This window comes from Pelophylax lessonae, assembly GCF_965119305.1.
Source record: "Pelophylax lessonae genome assembly, chromosome: 6".
In the NCBI taxonomy this organism is placed as follows: domain Eukaryota; kingdom Metazoa; phylum Chordata; class Amphibia; order Anura; family Ranidae; genus Pelophylax; species Pelophylax lessonae.
Window position 1 is genome coordinate 328,657,281 of NC_138773.1, and position 22,161 is coordinate 328,679,441.

A 22,161-nucleotide genomic window follows, 5' to 3' on the forward strand; every position below is an offset into this window, starting at 1 on the left:
GGTGATGTCACAAGAGGACGGGGCCACCCAGTGGGTATGTACCCCATACCCATTCCAATCTGGGGGTCCCCTTATTACAAGGGGCTTCCAGATTCTGAAAGGCCCCCACCCGCAGACGCTGACAACCACACCCAGGGTTGTCGGGAAGAGACCCTTGTCCCCATCAACATGGGGTGCTCGCTCATCCCCACCTTCTTTCCTGACCTGTCAGGCTGCATGCTCAGTTAAGGGTCTGGTATAGACTGAGGGGGAACCCCACGCCATTTTTTTTTTTTTAAACCGGATAGCGGCAATTGCAACTGCAAGTCATTTTAAATGTGATAGGATTTCTTTAGAAATTTCATTTCTTTGCTGCAGCAGGTTCTATACATGCTAGAGATGTGCCATTTATTTACAGGCAGACTAAGGGGACCCAACGGGCACTATATTTTACCAAATTTTTAATTTTTATTGTTGCACTTTAAGCATCATTAAAATCACTGCTCCTGAAAAAAAGATTGTTTAAATGTTCTCATTCATACATGTGCCCCAGGGCATTATCCAGACCCACATAGCCCTTTTATAGCAAATTACGTGCATGTAAACCTTCAAAATGGGGATTTGTGATTGTTCCTGTTTGGCTCCCTTAGATTTCAATGGGGTTCGCTGTTTGGGTTAAAACGTTTCCCCTGTTAAGGAGTTTTGCTGTGAACCGAACAGGGCAGTGTTGTAAATCTCTATTTACAAACAATTTAAAGCTTCAAAACCCAAGAACAAAAATGTTGTACTGTATACTGCAGCTTACTAGTCCTTAGATGTGATGTTTTATTATTCATTTTTCCATTTATTTTCACCTGGTGATCCTGCCAGTAGTACAGTTTATATCTGTAGGTGACAACACTCACTGTAGTGTATCCATTAAGGAGCAATGTTGTCATTGTTTACTTCTGATTTGGACTAGCAGACACCTCCCATCTCTCATCATCCTTACACAGGTGGAGGTTTGAGCCCCGCACACAGGTTTTCAGCTCAGCGCACAGATTACAAGGACAACGGAATTTTTGTAAAATCTTACCTGTAAAATTCCTTTCTCTGAGTCCTCCGACAGTCGCCGCCTCTTCATATTCGTCACAATGGGGTTATTGACCTTTGCTCCGTAGGAGTAGCTAGGCAACAGAATATGTCAATATTAAAGCTTTTAGCATATCCCACCCCCAGGGGGTGGTCCCCTCAGTCAATACCCTCCTGCTTCCTGTATCCATACCTCAGTTTCAGTAGAATAGCAGTAGAGTACATATACAAACCCCAAAAGAGGGGCGGGGGCGGCGACTGTCGGAGGACTCAGAGAAAGGAATTTTACAGGTAAGATTTTACAAAAATTCAGTTTTCTCTTACGTCCTCCGACAGTCGCCGCCTCTTCATATTCGTCACAATGGGGACGTCCCAAAGCAGTGCATACATGAGGGGTGGGAAACGCAGCCGCGCCTAAGGCAACGCAGTACCCACAGCAGAAAAAAAGGAACCTTACCAAAGGAAGGAAACCAGCTGGGCAGCATGAAAAAAACTTGCTCAACAGGAGCAACAACCCAGGAAAACAAATAACCTAGGGATAAAAAACATCCCAAACAGCCAGGGGTCCAGAAACAAGGGACTCTAAGGCACTGCCGCACTAAGAACCTTGCGGCCAAAGGAAGCATCTGCCGATGCCTGAACATCCACTTTGTAGAATTTTGAGAAGGTGTGAACGGACGACCAAGTCATCGCCTTACACACCTGGGCCACAGAAGCCCGATGATGACAGGCCCAAGACGTACTCAGAGATCTGGTAGAGTGCGCCTTCACAGACATAGGGGAAACTTTACCCTTCAAAGCATAAGCCTGTTCAATGGTCTGTCTGATCCATTTGGCGATGGAAGAAGCCGACGCCGCCATGCCCTTCCGAGGTCCTTCTGGAAGGACAAATAGAGAATCCGTCTTGCGAAAAGATTTTGTCGATGACAGGTAAACCCTGATCGCCCGAACAACATCCAAGGAGTGTAAGTCCACCTCCTTTGGATGTTTAGGGTTCACGCAAAGCGAAGGCAAGACAATGTCCTCATTGAGGTGAAATTCCGGAATCCTTTTCGGAAGAAAAGAAGGGTTAGGTCGCAAGACCACCTTATCTAAGTGAATCACCAAATACGGAGACTTGCAGGACAAGGCTGCCAGCTCCGACACTCTGCGAGCCGAAGTGATCGCCACCAAAAAGGTGACCTTTTTGGACAACGTGGACAACGAGATCTTCCTGATCTTTTCAAAAGGAGCATGTTGCAACACGGACAGAACAAGGTTCAAGTCCCATGGAGGCAAAGGCTCCCTCCTAGGAGGGACCAGGTGCCGCACCCCTTGAACAAAAGTGCTAACCAAGGAGTTAGACGCCACAGGGCGTTGAAAAAGAACGGCCAGCGCAGAAATCTGGCCCTTAATCGTGGCCAACGCCAAACGCTGGTCCACACCCGTTTGAAGGAAAGACAACACCCTAGACTCCGAGTATGAGCGAGGGGAAAACCCCCTGGACTCACACCAGGCAAAATAGGCCTTCCAAGTACGGTAGTAAACCTTCCCGAAGAAGTCTTTCTAGCGTTGATCAAAGTGTGAATGACCTCAGGGGAGAGGCCCCTATCCTTCAGGACCTCGGTTTCAACAGCCAGGCCGTCAAAGCCAGCGACTGTAAAGCAGGATGGAATATCGGTCCTTGAGACAGGAGATCTTCTCGAAGAGGCAGACGCCACGGAGCGTCGACCGCCAGATTCACGAGGTCTGCGTACCAAGACCGGCGAGGCCAGTCCGGCGCCACCAGAATCACCGTGAGCGGTTCCAAGGACAACCTGCGAAGGAACCTGGATAGCAGCTGAATCGGTGGAAACGCATACAGCAGTCGATACTGATGCCACGGAGCCACTAACGCGTCTGACGCGTCTGCCCGAGGATCGCGCGTCCTTGCCACGAACCTTTCCACCTTGTTGTTCAGACGAGACGCGAACAGGTCCACATCCGGAAGACCCCACTTCGCGCACAACATCTGGAAGACATCCGGGTGGAGGGACCATTCCCCCTGGTCCAGGGTCTGGCGACCTGCCAGTTCTCCACCCCCGGAATGTGAACCGCTGATATCGCCGGGACGTGCGTCTCGGCCCAAGACAGAATGTCGGCCACCTCCCGGGCCGCTCGGGCACTCCTGGTGCCCCCTTGGTGGTTGATGTAAGCCACCGCTGTAGCATTGTCCGTCTGTACCCGAACCGGACGGTCCTGCAGCCTGTCCGTCCAATGTCGAAGGCAGAGATTTATCGCTCGCAATTCCAGAATGTTGATCGGAAGGGAGGATTCCTCCTCCGACCAAGTTCCCTGGGCAGACAGAACGCCCAGAACACCACCCCAGCCCGACAGGCTGGCATCCGTGGTGATCACCGTCCAGGAAAAAGGGCGAAAAGACTTGCCCCCCGACACCCTGCCGGGGACTGTAGCCACCACAGAAGATCCCTTCTGGTGCGATGGCTCAAAGAAATCTGGAGATCCAGAGATTGCGGTCGCCCATCCCACTTGGACAGGACCTCGGCTTGGAGGCCCCGCGTGTGAAACTGGGCGAAGGGAATCGCCTCGAAAGCCGAGACCATCAATCCCAGACACCTCATACACGTCCGGAGGGACGAGCATTGATTGTCCTTGAGGGACCTGACTTCGTCCTGAAGTGTCCTGAGCTTGTCGTCCGGCAGGAAGACTCTCGCCTGAACCGAGTCCAGGATCATTCCCAGGTAGGGAAGACGAACAGATGGACACAGCGTTGACTTCGGAAGATTTATCGTCCAACCAAACTCCTGCAGAGTCTGCATCGTGACGGACAGGTCTTTTACCAGACCCTGACTGGTCGCAGACCGAACCAGAATGTCGTCCAGATACCCCAGGACCGAGATGCCCTGGGCTCTCAATAAAGCCAGAACCGGTGCAAGCACCTTGGTGAACACCCGCTGAGCCGAAGCGAGACCAAAGGGCAGGGCCACGAATTGGTAATGATCCTCCGCAATGGCGAATCGAAAGTACCTCTGTGTAATGTTCCGGTACCTTTGGTACCCTAAATTACTCTTTTCACAAGTGTATGCGCCCCACCATTCTCTTTTGGAAAGGTGCGCATACACCTTTAAGACTGAAGCTGTCATCACTCAGCGCCGGACTAGATGGCTATTTAAAGCGCCGGTTCTCACTCACATGTGTTCGTTCAAACACCCTTACCTGGATGCTAACTTGGCTTGAAGCTTTCGTGCTTGCAAGCATACCTCACTGACGGAACCTCGCTGCGCTGATCCCTGCATCCCGCTTCCGGATCATCCGCTCCTCCTGAACCAACCTTCGGCTGTATTGCTATTAGTGCTAAGTACCCCGCAGGGGAACCCTCTATAAACTTATACTAAGCTTACACTATCTAGCTCTGCATAGTAAAGACTATTTATCACATCTGCATATCTAGATTGCTAGCTCTTAGGAACTACTGCTACTTATTCCTGCACTGGGTTGATCACTCTTGTATGTCCACCTGCTACTCTGTCATCTGCTACCATACATGATTGCTAAACCTACCTGCATCCATCTGCTACTGTCTTACCTTCAAGTGTCTGTCACCTACCACCTCCACTCAACCTGTCTCTTAAATCTTCATCACTGTGTTACTACATACATAAAGTCACTCTAGGAACCAGCTTGTTGAGTGTGTGTATTTACTAGCTGAATTAAGACCTTCCACACATGATGAGTCATTGAGGTTGGGAATGGTATCTCAGCATCTCTCTTACATGACTACTGAAGTGGAATATTTCTGCAGCTGAAAATCCACACCATACATGAAACGCAGGAGCGTTACACTCTGGTGACCCTCGAAAATGGGGATGTGAAGGTACGCATCCTTCAAATCGATGGAGGCCATGAATTCTCCCGGAACCAGGGCAGCCACCACCGATCGCAGGGACTCCATGCGGAACTTGCGAATCCGTACAAAGCGGTTTAGAGCCTTCAAGTCCAGAATCGGACGTACCTTGCCCTCCTTTCTGGGCACAGTGAACAGATTGGAATAGAACCCCCGAAATCTGTCCCGATGAGGCACCGGAACCACCACTCCCTGAGCCCGCAGGTCCCGCAACGCCAGGTGCAGATCCCGCAAACGCTCCGGAGATAGTTGAAGATTTGAGGGAAAAAATCTGCTCGCCGGCCGAGAGAGAAACTCGATCTTGTAACCGGACCGAACGATCTCCTGAACCCACCTGTCCCGAACGCGGGCCAGCCAGGGTTGAAGAAAACCGAGCAAACGTTCCCCCACCCCAGAACTGGGTGAGGGCGCCCCTTCAGGCCGCAGTGTTATGGGCAGCAGACCCGGACTGGCCGGACTTCTGCTTACCTGTCCATGGCTTCTTCTGGGAGCCTTGGCCTTTGAAGGGTTTGCCCTTATAGTGCGACCGAAAGGCACGAAAGGACCCCTGAGAGGGTCTAAACGAAGCATGCTTCTTACCATGAGCAACCTTAGCCTTGTGAGACTGGGGCAAGAGGGTGCTCTTACCCCCAGTGATCCCCTTTATCAGCGTATCCAAGGATTCGCCAAAAAGGCGAGATCCCGTATAGGGTAGATTAGCTAAAGTTTTGCGAGAAGATTGGTCCACAGACCAACATTTCAGCCAAATCAGGCGGCGTGTCAATACCGCCACGCTGTGCACACGTGCAGCCAAAGGGACTATATCTAAGTCCGCATCACACAAATACATGACACCCTGATGAATTTGATCTACCATAGCCAACGTTGTCGGAGGGGCAGAGTCAGCCACCAGGATGCGCCTGAGCACCTGCGTCCAATCCGCGACAGCCTGAGCTGCCCTAAGGGAAGCAAAAATAGCTTTCAGCATGGAACCAGTAACCGTGTAAGTATGACGGGCCAGTCTCCTGTCCGTGGGATCCCGGAACACCGGGGTATCCTCCGCCAAAATCGCAGTAGACTTATTCAAAACTGCCACCGCGTGATCCACCGGAGGTGGTACACACCAACGTTCATCAGTAGCGGGCGTGAAAGGATAACGCAGCTTGAACCTACTTGGCACAGCAAAAGGTTTCTTTATATTGCGCCATTGTTCACTAACAGCGCGCTGAAAATCCGCAGTGCAAGGAAAAACCTGCGATGATTTGCGTCTTCGCTGCGTCCCATAAGAGGCTAGGACGGCAGGAGGATATGGTTCATCCTGCAATCGCAGCGTTTGTTTGATAGAAGCAACCAACTCATCCATGATTGCAAGCTCTTCAGACGAGCCAGGTGGGGAATTATCAACCCCTTCAACCTCAGCCTCCACTTCAGACCCTACAAGGTCCAGGGACGAACGGGACCCCGATAAGGGGACCCCAGCCATAGCAGCCCCATCACCATCGCCCTCTGAATCAGAGGAAATTGAAACTCTGGGCCGTTTTGTGGATTGAGCAGCCACAAGCATCTGCACCTGAGCAGCTAGATTAGCTACAATGGTAGCTAAATCACCCCCCTCGGGGGAAGCAGCAGCCCCTTAGCCCCCCACTAAAGTGGGAGGAAATTTGCTTTCCTGAGAGTCCATGCCCCAAAAGTTTGCAGGAAAAAAAGGGAGAACTGCCCCTTTAAGATCGCGGCAAGCGCAGCCCACCGCACACACAGCACACACCGACCCCCACAGGGAGAAGTACAAAACTTAGGCAAGGAATACAGGAATAAGGAAGATAAACCTGGAGAGATCCCTCAGGCTGCTGCACCGCTCGCTGTTCTCAGAGCAAAGGAAGTGATGCAATACCGACCGCTCCTATAAAGCCTATGGAAGGCTACACAAACATGGCCGCCGGTGGAGGGCTGCAAAGGCATAGATCATGCAGCGCTGACATGTGGCCCGAGCGATCGCCACCAAAATGGCGGCTCTTGGCGCCAAAAACGCCGCTCTCTCCACACAGTATCGGCCACCATAAGCCTGCTGCAATAAAAATGGCGGACCGCAGCAGCGGTCGCCGCATGTATGCCCCCAAACATGTCTCACATCATGCCCCACAGCATACAGCATGTCACACAGAAAAAACACACAGCCTGTTTGAAACAGAGCAGAGGAGCCCCCCCCCCCTGCAGCCCACATAAAGCAGCAATCCAGACAGGGAGCCCAATAGTGTTTACAGATATGCAGGGTTACACAGTCCCAGACTGACACCCACCAAACAGACAGGTCCCCACACAGAGTACACTTACCTTCTGCACGGCGTGGGGAGCCCGCACAAGCGATCAAGCCGCTGCACAGAGGACAGGGAGAGTCGCAGCCAGGACGCAGTAGAACTGCGGTGCGAAACTGCATGGCGTCCAGTGAGGTAGCCACCTCACCGCAGCATCCCTGCAGCGAACAGGGATGGGTTGTTCACACATGCCAGGAAAAAACCTGACTGAACGCTCGATGGCAGGCTGGGAAGCCACTGACCCTGAGCCCCGGAAAACCAGGGAGGTCAGCCCGAGACCCAGCTCCGCACGATCATCTTCATCAGAAGAATCTAACTAGTGCTGAAAAAATAAACAGCTAAATAAAAGGAAGAGGAAAAACTTCAAATAAAATCAAAAGAGAAAAGAAGCTGAGACTGATGAGCCCCAGCACAGAATCAGCCAGCCTACTCCTGAGCTAGACAATTGAAACTGAGGTATGGATACAGGAAGCAGGAGGGTATTGACTGAGGGGACCACCCCCTGGGGGTGGGATATGCTAAAAGCTTTAATATTGACATATTCTGTTGCCTAGCTACTCCTACGGAGCAAAGGTCAATAACCCCATTGTGACGAATATGAAGAGGCGGCGACTGTCGGAGGACGTAAGAGAAATGGGATTTTTGGAAGGATCAACAGCAGTTATTTTGTAGTTGCTGAAAATATTCTTGGACAGGCAACAGAAAATGAATGCAGCCACCACATGTAGTTATTAGATATATAATGCTAGTAAATACTTATATTATTTTTAACAGACATTAAGTGACATTATAAAGAAGTGTCTAAATGAAGCAGAGAAGAGGAAGAAGGTTTCCATAACATTCCCGGCAATCGGGACCGGGGCCCTCGCATTTCCCAGATCTACTGTCGCTGCTTTAATGTTTGAAGAAATTCTCAACTTTAGCAGTAAAAACAAATCTGCCTATCTGAAGGAGGTGAACATCCTGCTGCACCCCAAAGACACCGAAACCATAAAGGTAACAAAACTGAGATATGCCACCTGACCCTGACCACTGACATACAATACAGTACACCATGGGTGCTCAACCTGTGCTCCCCCAGCTGTTGCGGAACTACAAGTCCCATCATACCTCTGTCTTTGGGAATAATGCTTGTAACTGTCAGCCCTGCAATGCCTCATAGGACCTGTAGTTTCAAAACAGCTGGAGGGCCACAGGTTGAGCACCGATGCAGTACACAGACGTGATAAATCTTAGTATCTGTTATATTCCCTGAAATCAGCAAATATTATATTTTATCTGTTATTCCCTGTGATCAGGCATTCTCAGATGAACTCAATAAAAAGACCGGGAGTCACAAGGAAGGCTCAGGTGAGTGACTGTCAGATAAAATTATGTGAATCTGACTTCCTGTTAGAGGGTGGCTACATTCATTCTCTGTAGTCCCACTGTATGTAGGAATGTAGCCACCCTCTCGTGCTCACTCCTTAGATGGACTGTGGACTATAGGACTTTGTAGCTATGGGGTTACGGGACTATGGACTATGAGACTATGGGACTTATGGACTATTGGGCTTATGGACTATGGGGCTATGGGGCCTATGGACAATGGGGCTTATTGACTTTGGGGCTTATGGACTATGGGGCTATGGGACAATAGGACTATGGGGCTATGGGACAATGGGACTATGGGGCTATGGAACTATGGGCTATGGGACAATAGGACTATGGGGCTATAGGACTATGGGGCCATGGAACACTAGGACTATGGGGCCATGGAACACTAGGGCTATGGGTCTATGGAACTATAGACTATGGGTCAATGGACTATGGGACTATGGGGCTAAAGGACTATGTAAAAAGGGGGGTGTGGGGGAATGGCGCTGTCTAATAATAGAACGTATAAATATATAAATAGTGATTGGAAAAAGTGGTAAAGTGGTACCACTTGTCACCATTTGGACATTTCCAGTCACTTCATCACTAGTCTATTTCGCATATCCCCACTGGACTTTTTCCAATCACTATTTATATATTTATTCATATACGTCACCAGTATACGTTGTCATACACCCAATCTATTCTTGTTTTTTTCAACTTATTGGCACTTTTGAGCTTATGGTATTTTTACTTATTCATCTATACGCACTTGTCACTTTATATTTATGATCATTTGTATTTTTATCCTATATCACTTGTGATATGCACTTTACCATTATTAATTTAGTTGATGATTTTATATTTATATTTACTATTTATGCACTAGGCACTTTTTGATTCCTTATCTTCACTTCTCATTGGTATATCATCTATTATTATATTTATAGTTTTATACCTCTCCTTTATCTTGGCATACATCATCAGTTAAACTATTTATTGCCATATTTTAACATACAGGTTTTGAAACACGTTCTATTATTAGACAGCGCCATTCCCCCACACCCCCCTTTTTTCATACTTTTATAGTCCTTGACTATAAATTAGAGAGGCTGCAGTCTAATCTTTACACATTTATTTACATCCGCATATTCCACAAGCGCGGAGTCTATTACCTACACTAAAGGACTATGTGACTATGGACAATGGGGCAATGGACAATGGGGCTATGGGGCTATGGGAGTATAGACTATGGGCATATGAACTATGGGGATATGGAATATGGACTATGGGGCAATGGGACAATAGGACTATGGGGCTATGGGACAATAGGGCTTTGGGGCTATGAGACTATAGGGCTATAGGACTATGGAACTATGGACTATGGGGATATAGACTATGGGGCAATGGACTATGAGACTATGGGGCTATGGGGCTTTTGGACTATGGGGCTAAAGGACTATGGGACTATGAGAGACTATGATATTTTGGAGCTATGAGACTATGGAGCTATGGGGCTATAGGACTATGGTACTATGGACAATGGGGCAATGGACTATGAGGCTATGGGGCTTTGGGACTATAGACTATGAGGATATGAGCTATGGGGATAAGTACTGTGGGGCTACGGGACAATAGGACTATGGGGCAATGTACTATGAGACTATGGGGCTATAGGACTATGGGGCTATAGGACTATGGGGCTATAGGACTATGGGCTATGGGACTATGAGAGATATTAATTTTGGAGCTGTGAAACTATGAAGCTTTGGTGCTGTGGGGCTATAGACTATGGGGATATGGAATATGGAGCTATGGGACAATAGGAATATGAGGCTTTGGCACAATAGGGCTATGGGACTATGGGGCTATGGACTATGGAACTATGGACTATGAGGATATAGACTATAGTGCAATGGATTATGAGTCTATGGGACTGTGGGGCTATAGGACTATGGGGCTATTGGACTTTGGGACTATGAGAGACTATGAGATTTTGGAGTTATGGGGCTATAGGACTATGGAACTATGGACTATGGGGATATGGACTATGTGGATATGGAATATGGACTATGGGGCTATGGGACAATAGGACTCTGGGGCTATGGGACAATAGGACTATGGGGCTATAGCACTATGAAACTATGGACTATAGAGCTATGCGACTATGGACTATAGGGATATAGACTATAGGGCTATGGACTATGATACTATGGGGCTATAAGACTATGGGACTATGAGACTATAAAACTATATGAGATTATGAGGCTTTGGAGCTATAAGACTATGGGGCTAAAGGGCTATGGGACTAGGGACTATGGGGCAATGGACTATGGATTATGGGACTATGGGGCTACTGGACTATGGGACTATGGACTATGGGGATATGGACTATGGGGTTATAGGCAATGGGGCTATGGGACAATAGGACTATAGTTTTGGATCATCTAATACCTGTCATTGTGTCTCTAACAGTCAGGAGTTCAGCACAGGGAACGCACGAGATGAAGATCGGACCGCTCACATTTCAGGTGAAGAAAGGAGACGTAACCATGGAAACAGCCGATGTGATTGTCATTTTATCCACATCAGGTATAGAAATGACAGAAACCAAATATTAACCTCTTCAATACCGGAAACTTTCAACCCCTTTCTGCCCAGGCTAATTTTCAGCTTTCAGCGCTGTTGACTTTGAATCACAATTGCGCAGTCATGCAACACTGTACCCATATGACATTTTTTATCATTTTTTTCACACAAGAGCTTTCTTATGCTGGTATTTAATCACCACTGGGATTTTTAATCTTTGATAATTAAACTAAAAATGACCAACATTTTTGACATTTTTGTTCTTAGTTCCTGGCGTAAAATTTTGCATTTCAAATTTTTTCTTAGTCTCTGTTATAAAATTTTGAGTACACCCCTCACATTTCTGTAAATATTTTATTCTATCTTTTCATGTGACAACACTGAAGAAATGACACTTTGCTACAATGTAAAGTAGTGAGTGTACAGCTTGTATAACAGTGTAAATTTGCTGTCCCCTCAAAATAACTCAACACACAGCCATTAATGTCTAAACCACTGGCAACAAAAGTGAGTACATCCCTAAGTGAAAATGTCCAAATTGGGCCCAATGTGTCAATATTTTGTGCGGTCACCATTGTTTTCCAGCACTGGACATGGAGTTCACTTGAGCTTCACAGGTTGCCACTGGAGTCCTGTTCCCCTCCTCCATGATGACATCACAGAGCTGGTGGATGTTAGAGACCTTGCGCTCCTCCACCTTCCGTTTGAGGATGCCCCACAGATGGTCAATAGGGTTTAGGTCTGGAGACATGATTGGCCAGTCCATCACCTTTACCTTCAGCTTCTTGAGCAAGGCAGTGGTCGTCTTGGAGGTGTGTTTGGGGTCATCATCATGTTGGAATACTGCCCTGCAGCCCAGTCACCGAAGGGAGGGGATCATGCTCTGCTTCAGTATGTCACAGTACATATAAAAAAGGTGCGTACCAACAAGTTAATAAGCACAAGCAGCTCTACAAATCCACAAAGAAACAATAAATATCTACAATAATATAGCTCTCACAATACATCAGTATGTGAAACAAGATAGGGTGTCAGAGTCCAATGTGGAAAAGTCCATCACCAACAAGACTTCAGATGGGGTCATGGGAAGGAAACAGCAAACCAAATGTAAAACAGTTGCTGGAAGTATGCCTCCACCTCACCACGTGCAAATCCCCAAGGTTATGCTCTTACCAGATTTCTCTGTTCAAAAAGCCCGTAGTCAATGGCGCTCTCAAATGGATTGTCACCGAACTCAGCACTCACTAGCATTAGCTCACGGCTGCAGTGTCCTTAAACCAGTCGTGCATATGAGAGAGTAAAAGATGCACATAGGGCAATATTGTTTGATAAAACAACGCACCTTTATTATAAAGAACCCTCTCCCATTACATTCACATTTAAAAGGACAATAAACAGCATATCATCATAGGCAATACGGTCTCTGCCGGACGCTTACCGGTCTCCCGCCCGCTATTCAGCGTCCCGGAAGTTCCCGATCCTCGTGGCTGGACAACGTCCTGTTGCCTGGGTGACCACGCAAGCCACCGCCCTAACGCGTTTCGTCAGAGGACTTCAACAGAGAGCGTGCTTGCGCGGTCATGTCACTCCTATTTATCTAGTCCCTCCGCTCGGCTTTAACCACTTCAGTACTGCCACAATTGTCGCGGTCAGCCGATAGCGGCGGAACCAACCAATGGTGGGTCTCCAAGTCATTAGAGCCACCCTTAACTCTGCTGGCAATGTGTGTACAGTAGTTTCTTACAATAATAAGTCGTTATATGGAACCATCATGCTAATAATGCTTCCGACTCCTGTTAACATTCAACATTGATATCCCAGCATCGCTCCATGTATGCAATGAGAAATCGGTGGCTGGTTTCTACTTTCTACTGGCAATATATTTACCCCATTCAATGGGTTATCTTTTGGTTCTACTCACACAGTACTGCCCTATCATACATGTGTGCGATGGCCAATGCTCACGTATATCATGCTTGCTGATGTATTACTATACCACCGATTTATCATGCCTTTTCATGCCCCAAATTAACCCAATAATATCCTGCATATATATCGACGTAATTGCATATAAGGTAAACATATCAGTATAATGGACCATATTGCATATAAAATAAGCATATCAATATGCTTGACCATATAGTACTTATAGTATATACCAGTGTCTAAGTACAAGACAGGGGCGTAACTACAGGGGTTGCAGGGGTTGCAATCGCTACCGGGCCCCATGCTCCAGGGGGCCCGGTAGCAAACCAGTGGGTGAACTTCCAGGATCTCAAAAGTCACACTTGCGACCGGGCACTGGCATTGCACCACTGTGGGGAGGCCCCAAGATTGCAGGAAGGGGGCCCACTGCAGAACTTGTGAAAGGATCCTGCTGCGGGGCCATGCAACGAGAGTAAAGAGCCCCAGGATCAGTGGGAAGAGCCCCGGGCTTGAAGGGAAGGGCCCCGGCCAGGGGTCTGGGGGGCCCTTCATGGTTTCTTGCATCGGGGCCCTGAAGATTCTAGTTACGCCTCTGGTACAAGATTATGGTTAAAATAATACTTAGTATAAACAAATCGACCAGACCTAAAACCCCAACTTTGGGTGACCCAAAACAAAGGGGATCTCCTGTTTACTCTTGTCTGGTCAGAAATGAACAAAATAATTCAAAACCCTTTAAAATTAAAATTAAAATATATTAAAATTAATTTAAAATTTTAAAATACATAATCTGCTTTATAAAATGGCATAAAAAGCTCAGCGGCTGCATATGCACATGGCGCTAGCTAGCATTTAATAGTCACTAATAAAGCAGTTTACATCAAGTTCCACATTCAGGCCCTTTGGATGGAGAACGTCGGTCAGATATATCCAGTAGGTTTCCCTACGCGACAGCTCTCTCACCATATTTGATCCCCTCCAGTTAGGGTGTATTCTATCCACACCCCAAAACCTCAGGCCTAAGGGGGTCCTTGTTATGTTTCTGCTTAAAGTGAAGGGGCACGCTGTGGTCCTTATCCCCTTTAATGATCTTTGCTATGTGCTCAGACACACGCTTCGTCAGAGTTCTCTTTGTGCGTCCGATGTACATTAAGCCACAAGGGCATTCCAAGCAATACACCACATGTGTCGTTAGACACGTGATGCATTCCTTGATCTCAAATTGCTGCCCGTTAGCACTAGAAGTAAAGGTTTTAATTCCACGTACATGCTCTCTAACTTGCCTGCAAGATGTGCATCTCCGGCATGCATAGAACCCCTCACGATCCCAGAACATTTTAGGCCTTGTGGGGGGATCTATTATCTTTTGTACCACTTTATCTCCAAAAGATGGACCTTTCCTATATATAAAGGTGGGGTTCTGGGGAATAGCCTTCCCCAAAAGTCTATCCATGCAAAGGACACCCCAATGTTTTCTAAAGATGCTCTCTATTAATTTATGTTGTTCACTATAGTTGGATATGAACCCCCATTCGTGCTTGCTATTCTCAGTTTGAATTTTATCCTCCAGGCACTGCTCCTGTGAATAGCATCCGACTTCTTGTCTCGTATTTTCCAGAATGGATGGGCTATATCCTTTCTCCATAAAGCGACTCTTTAGAAGATTGGATTGTATGAAATAGTCGTCATCCTTGGTACAGTTCCTCCTAATTCGGAGGAACTGTCCTTTTGGGATGTTTCGTAACCACTTTGGGTGGTGTCCACTATACATGGGTAGGAAACTATTCCTATCAGTGGGCTTAAAATACGCTTTAGTGCCCACCTCTCCATTCTGCAGAAAAATTTCAACATCCAAATAATGGATACTTATTTGACTCCAACTGAATTCCAATTTGATGTTGTTCCTATTGTTGTTGAGGTGTTGCATATACTCACATAATGATTGCTCAGTACCTCGCCAGATGAGGAGCAAATCATCTATGTATCTCTTATACAATACCAATTCTGATTTTTGGTCGCAGTACACAAAGCGATCCTCCCTGTCAGGACCCGGACTTGAACCTGAGACCTCCATGGTGTCTGGCACTGACTCTACTCACTGAGCTACCTGGAATGCTGGACAGCTCCCTGGACAAATCCTTGAATGATCCTGCTGTGAATCCTTATTGCCTTGAACCTTGAACCCTTTGCTCCTCCCATTAACTTCCTGTTATAAGCCATGTCTTTGCACTTCCTGGTCGCCAGAATATTGTGCCTTCAACAGCCGATATCTCGCTTGTCTCTCCTGCTGCCGTCTGTATCTTTGCTACCATCCGTTATCGACACTTGTCTTGTTCCTCGACTACTCTTCTGTTTGATCCCAACCTGCAACTACTGGTTACCGACCTTTGGCTACTCCTTGACTACGCTTCAGCTTAATCCCTATCAGCTACTGGACTCTGACTTGCTCACCTCCTGGTGGGGCGATCTTGAGGACCGCGACCTGGTGCTAACACGCAGCAAAATCCATCTCCACCTTCAGGAGCGCTGGTGAAGACCGGTTAGTACTTAGACTCCGCACCTCAGGTGAGCCTGCGTCATCTGCCTGGGTGACCTGTCAGTGTTCCTATCCTGCTGGTTCCTGTGTGAACTGCGACTGCTATAGCTACTGGTCTTCGAGCCTGACCCCGGATCGTGACAGAATATTCTGGCCCAAAACATGGAGGCCGCTATAGCAAGCATCGTGACTCCTCTTAGGCAACAAATTGCTGAGCTGCAAGAATTTGGTGTTACCTGCCAAGAAAAAGTTAATAAACTAGAAAGTCTATTGGAAAGACAACAGAAGGAGATTTATGCTCTGCAGAGACTATTACTGGACCGAGGTGATACTATCACACATATGCCTCAGCCTTTACCATCCAAGTTTAATGGAGACCGCCATCATTACAGAGGTTTCCTAAATCAGTGTAGTTTATATTTCCAAACACACCCTGTTGCATTTCCTTCTGAGAAGAGAAAGGTAACCTTGATTCTCCAACTTCTGACTGGAGAAGCTCTAGCTTGGGCTTCCCCATATATTGAGCAGGACAGTGCCATTTTAAAAATCTGCAGACCTTTTTGACTGCAATGGATCAGGTTTTTGATGATCCCAACCGATGTGCTACTGCTGAAGCAAAGCTGCATAGTCTGAGGCAGGGAAGACGCTCTGTCGCTGAGTACACAGCAGAATTCAGATGTTGGGTTGCAGATACTACTTGGAACCCTGCTGCGCAAAAGAGTCAGTTCCGCCAAGGGCTTTCTGAACAGGTAAAGGATGAGCTCGCTAGAGTTGAGACTCCTGATGGTCTTGATGCCTTCGTCCAATTATGTATCAGAATTGATCAGAGACTTACAGAAAGGAGGAAGGAGAGGCTGGGAATGTTTGCAAGTAAGAGTGGCATGCGTTTCTCTGCTACTCCATTTGTTCAGCAGGATTTCAAAGTTGCTCCTAATTCTAACACTCCTGAGCCAATGCAGGTAGATGCAATTAAGAGATCCATTTCCATTCAGGAGAAAGAAAGAAGACGTTCTGAGAACCTATGTCTTTAATGTGGAGATTCTGGTCATTATGCAATTAACTGCCCTAACAAGGTTAGAAGAACAATTGCATCGGTTGATGTGATCACGCCTGAACAAATAAACTCCATAAGCCACTCCATCTCCCCGTTGGTCCAGGAAGAAAATAAAGTAAATTCTTCACTACCTCATTTTGTCCTCCCTATTAAACTTATCTCTGAGGGCATTGAGATTCCTTGCTCTGCAATGCTGGACTCTGGTGCAGGGGGGAACTTTATGGACATAGACTTTGCCAAAAAATATATGATTCAGACAAGAAATAAATTAGCCCCAGTCAATATGGAGACAGTGGATGGTTCACTCTTAACTTCAGGACCTGTTACCCATGAAACAGTCCCTTTGGTTCTCCAATTTGAGGCTAACCATCGTGAGACCATCAGTTTTCAGCTGATTACGTCACCTAAATTTCCTGTGATCCTGGGCATCCCTTGGTTTTCCACCCATAATCCCTCAATCAATTGGGAAGCGCGCGTTATAAATTTTACATCCCCTCATTGTGAGGAATACTGTAGAGAGCCTAGTCCAATTAGTTCTCCACAGATTAAGGAAACACAGTTGGATGTGGTTACAGCACAGTCATATCCCAAACTGCCTCCACAATACCATGAGTTTCAGGATGTCTATGATAACAAGAATGCCGACCAGTTACCTCCTCATTGCCCATATGATTGCCCCATTGAGCTACTCCCAGGTGCAGAAATACCTTTCGGTCGCCTATTCAATTTATCAGAACCTGAATTAAAGGTGCTCAGGGAGTGGCTTGATGAGAATTTAGAGAAGGGGTTTATTAGACACTCAACATCCCCTGCTGGAGCAGCCTTGTTCTTTGTTGAAAAGAAAGACTCTACCTTACGTCCATGCATTGATTACAGGCACATGAATAAAGTTACTATCAAAAACCGTTATCCTCTCCCGTTGATCTCTGAAATGTTGGAAAGACTTCGTTCTGCCAAGATTTTCACAAAGCTTGACTTGCAGGGGGCTTATAACCTTGTTCGTATCCGCCAAGGAGATGAATGGAAAACCGCCTTTAGAACCAGATACGGACACTTCGAGTCTTTGGGTATGCCTTTTGGTCTTGGTAATGCCCCTGCAACCTTTCAACACTTCATCAACGATGTTTTTTGAGATCTGTTGGACCAATTTGTAGTTGCTTATTTGGATGACATCCTCATTTTTTCCAATAACCTAGAGGAGCATCGCAAGCATGTTTGCACTGTCCTTGAAAGATTAAGGCAGAATCGACTTTATATCAAATTGGAGAAATGTGAGTTTGAACAAACCCAGATCCAGTTTATGGGGTATATTATTTCACCAGATGGAGTAAGCATGGATCCTGAGAAGATTAGAGCAGTAGTAGATTGGCCTGTCCCTGGAAACGTTAAGGAAATTCAAAGATTCATTGGGTTTGCCAATTTCTACAGGAAATTCATCAGAAATTTCTCTAAGGTGATAGCTCCGATTACACAGCTGACAAAGAAAGGAGTGCCTTTGTGTGGTCATCTAATGCTCAGGCTGCTTTTGATAAGTTAAAGACTCTGTTCACTTCTGCACCAGTATTGGTACATCCCAATCCTAAGCTACCTTTTGTAGTGGAAGTGGATGCTTCTGACTCTGCTGTGGGAGCTATCCTTTCTCAACCAAGCGGTGAAAAGATGCAGCTTCATCCTTGTGCTTACTTTTCTCGTTTAATGTCTTCAGCTGAGAGGAATTATGACATAGGGAATAAGGAGTTACTGGCAATTAAGGAAGCCTTTTCCAAATGGAGGCATTTGCTGGAAGGTACTAAGCATCCTGTGACCGTTCTCACTGATCACAGAAATCTAGAATTCATTTGTTCGGCCAAAAGATTGTCTTCTAGACAAGCACGTTGGTCGCTGTTCTTTTCTAGATTTAATTTTATTATCTCGTATAGACCTGGGTCAAGAAATGGTAAGGCTGATGCCTTATCACGGATGTTGTCGGGGCCTTCCCAGGAGAACAATGCTGAATGCACAATCCTGCCTCAAAAGAACTTCCTAGGTGTCACAAGTTCAAAGGCATTCTTGAGTCTCCTCAAAGAAGGTTATGAGAATGACTCACTCCTCAATAATCCTCCTATGGACATCAGTCTTGAGTTCAAGAATGGCTTCTGGATTAAAACACATCGCCTCTATGTACTTGAGTCTGCTCGGGTTGAAGTCCTCCGGTTGAGTCATGACTCAAAACTTGCTGGACATTTTGGAGTTTCTAAAACAGAGGAACTTTTATCACGCTCCTTTTGGTGGCCTGGGTACAAGAAAGATGTTAAAAGGTATGTAGCCTCGTGCCTGACCTGTGCACGCAATAAGACACCCCGAGCTTCTCCTTTGGGGTTGCTCCAACCACTCCCTATCCCATCAAGACCATGGGGGTCAATTTCTATGGACTTTGTGGTTGATTTACCCCCCTCAAAAGGAATGACCACTATCTTGGTGGTCGTTGACCGCCTCACCAAGATGGCTCACTTTATACCAGTTAAGGGGGTACCCTCTTCGGAACAAACTGCAGAGTTGATGGTTCGAGAAGTCTTCAGACTACATGGAATTCCTGAAGACGTTGTGTCAGATCGAGGTGTACAGTTTACTTCAAAGTTTTGGAAAAGCTTTTGCTCAGCTTTAGGAGTAGCACTCAACCTGTCTTCTGCTTTTCATCCTCAGTCTAATGGTCAGACTGAGAGGACCAATCAAACTTTAGAACAGTACCTTCGATGTTTTGTTAGTTATCTTCAGGATGACTGGGTGGACTATCTTCCCACGGCAGAGTTTTCTTACAACAATTCTAGGCATAGCTCAACCTCTCAAAGCCCGTTTTTCTTAAACAATGGTTATCATCCAGTTTTTATTCCTGATCTCCCTATCTCAACTCCAATTTCTGCTGTAGCCAACAGATTAACTATGTTGCAAGAGATTCAGGAGAAATTAATTGAGACTTTGAAGGAGGCTCAGGAATGTTACAAGAAGGCTGCGGATAGACATCGCTGATCACTTCCTACCTTTCAAGTGGGTGACAAGGTTTGGTTATTGTTAGCTCAATTCTCGTCAGGAGGCAATCACGATGATATTACAGCCCTTCAGTTGCTAACCTCCCCCAATAGATAATGGATTCACCCTCCAACCAGCTGGGAGTTATGACGACACACAGCACTCAAACTTAGTGCAGTCACAACTAACTTTTATTGCATGTGAAGCTCATATTTAAAGCATATTTGTTGAGCAGAAAAGACTGCTCCAAACCGGTTTTACAGTTCATCAGTCGAATTACATATCAGACAGAACAATACATGAAAGGGCCTTGCATTTGTGTCAATGTGAGGTGTTCCCGTATAATAATTTGTGTCTGAGATGGTGTTTGTGGACAAGGGCTGTTCCTCCTCTACTCAGCTGTCAAGTGTTAATGCAAGCAATTGTCAAATGTGTTTAGGTGGTGTCCGTAATTTCCATGCGCAGACTTAACTTTGTCAAGTGTCCCAATGAATGAATGAACAGGTGTTTACATGTCGTCTAAATGCAAAACATAGCTGTCTGCTGACCAAGGTGGATGAATGGTTTTCAGTGTTAGCTCGTTAATATGTAAATGCAAGGGGGCCACATTTTATCACAGGATGGGCATAAACGGAAATATATATCTGAAAAATCATAAGGCATATTAATACAATCTTTCAGTTATCAACCAAAAAGGTCCATGTTCCATCTGCAAAGTTGGGACAAAAGTTTGTGGGACCTTTCCAGATTTCTTCTCAGGTCAACCCAGTTACTTTCCGTTTAAAACTTCCCGACAGTATGAGAATTCACCCGGTTTTTCACATATCACTGCTCAAGCCATTTAAGGAAAATCTCTTTCCTGGAAGAATTCTTCCGCCTCCTCCACCGATTGAAGTACCGATTGAAGTACAGGGGGAAGAAGAATTTGTAGTGGAGAGAATTCTTGATTCCAGGATCTTTAGGAATAAATTACAATATCTGGTTCAATGGGAAGAATATGGACCAGAAGAAAATTCCTGGGAGCCAGAAGAAAATGTTCATGCCCCTAGATTAACAAGGGAGTTGCACCAGAGGTTTCCTCTTAAACCTGGTCCTGGGAGGAGGGGAGTACTGTCAGGACCCGGACTTGAACCTGAAACCTCCATGGTGTCTGGCACTGACTCTACTCACTGAGCTACCTGGAATGCTGGACAGCTCCCTGGACAGCTCCCTGGACAAATCCTTGAATGATCCTGCTGTGAATCCTTATTGCCTTGAACCTTGAACCCTTTGCTCCTCCCATGAACTTCCTGTTATAAGCCATGTCTTTGCACTTCCTGGTCGCCAGAATATTGTGCCTTCAACAGCCGATATCTCGCTTGTCTCTCCTGCTGCCGTCTGTATCTTTGCTACCATCCGTTATCGACACTTGGCTTGTTTCTCGACTACTCTTCTGTTTGATCCCAACCTGCAACTACTGGTTACCGACCTCTGGCTACTCCTTGACTACGCTTCAGCTTAATCCCTATCAGCTACTGGACTCTGACTTGCTCACCTCCTGGTGGGGCGATCTTGAGGACCGTGACCTGGTACTAACACGCAGCAAAATCCATCTCCACCTTCAGGAGCACTGGTGAAGACCGGTTAGTACTTAGACTCCGCACCTCAGGTGAGCCTGCGTCATCTGCCTGGGTGACCTGTCAGTGTTCCTATCCTGCTGGTTCCTGTGTGAACTGAGACTGCTATAGCTACTGGTCTTCGAGCCTGACCCCGGATCGTGACACTCCCACTCGCTCATGAAAAGATTGGCTAGGCTGGGGGCATATTTAGCCCCCATTGCCACGCCTTTCTTTTAAATGTAGAATTCTCCCCCAAACCAGAAGTAGTTATGTGAGAGACAATAGGTCAATAAATGACTTGGAAACCTTTTTTGGGGATCGGGTAAGTCCTCCCTCTGGCTAAATGCCCAATTTAGGGCCAGGAGGGCGTCATCATGTTGGATCACTGTGTAAAGTGAAGCAACATCAGCTGTTACTAGATATACATCTCCTGTATTTAGTCCCTCTAAAGTTCTTAAAGATTTCAAAAAGTCTTTAGTGTCTCTCAAATAAGACTAGGTACGGACTACTGAATCTTGAAGAAAATAATCAAGATATTCGCCAGCTCTCGCTGTCACGGAGTTAATACTGTTTACTATTGGCCGAGGTGGTGGGTTGTTCACATCTTTGTGTATTTTTGGGAGTGTATAGATAGTTGGTACTCGGCTATAACTCGGCACCAAATATCGCTTCTCCTTTTTTGTCAACACCCTACTATCATACCCATATGTGACCAATTCACTAAGCTCACTCCGCGATGACTTAGTTGGATCGCCAGCAAGTCGCTGATAAGTATCAGTGTCCGCCAGCATCTCCATTAGTTGGTTATGGTAGTAATCCTTCTGCATGATTACCACCCCTCCACCCTTGTCTGCAGGACGGACGATAAAATT

The 22,161-nt window shown here is 46.5% G+C and overlaps 1 protein-coding gene across 1 annotated transcript in view; it reads left to right on the forward strand.

Annotated features, from left to right (window-relative positions):
- LOC309558759 (protein mono-ADP-ribosyltransferase PARP14-like) overlaps window positions 1-22,161 on the forward strand; it is a 106,945-nt gene that overhangs the window by 40,623 nt on the left and 44,161 nt on the right. Inside the window, exons 8-10 of the mRNA XM_082261807.1 lie at window positions 7,999-8,220; window positions 8,523-8,574; window positions 11,056-11,172. Of these exons, the coding sequence (XP_082117933.1) occupies window positions 7,999-8,220; window positions 8,523-8,574; window positions 11,056-11,172 (391 nt within the window). The remainder of the gene's footprint in view (window positions 1-7,998; window positions 8,221-8,522; window positions 8,575-11,055; window positions 11,173-22,161) is intronic.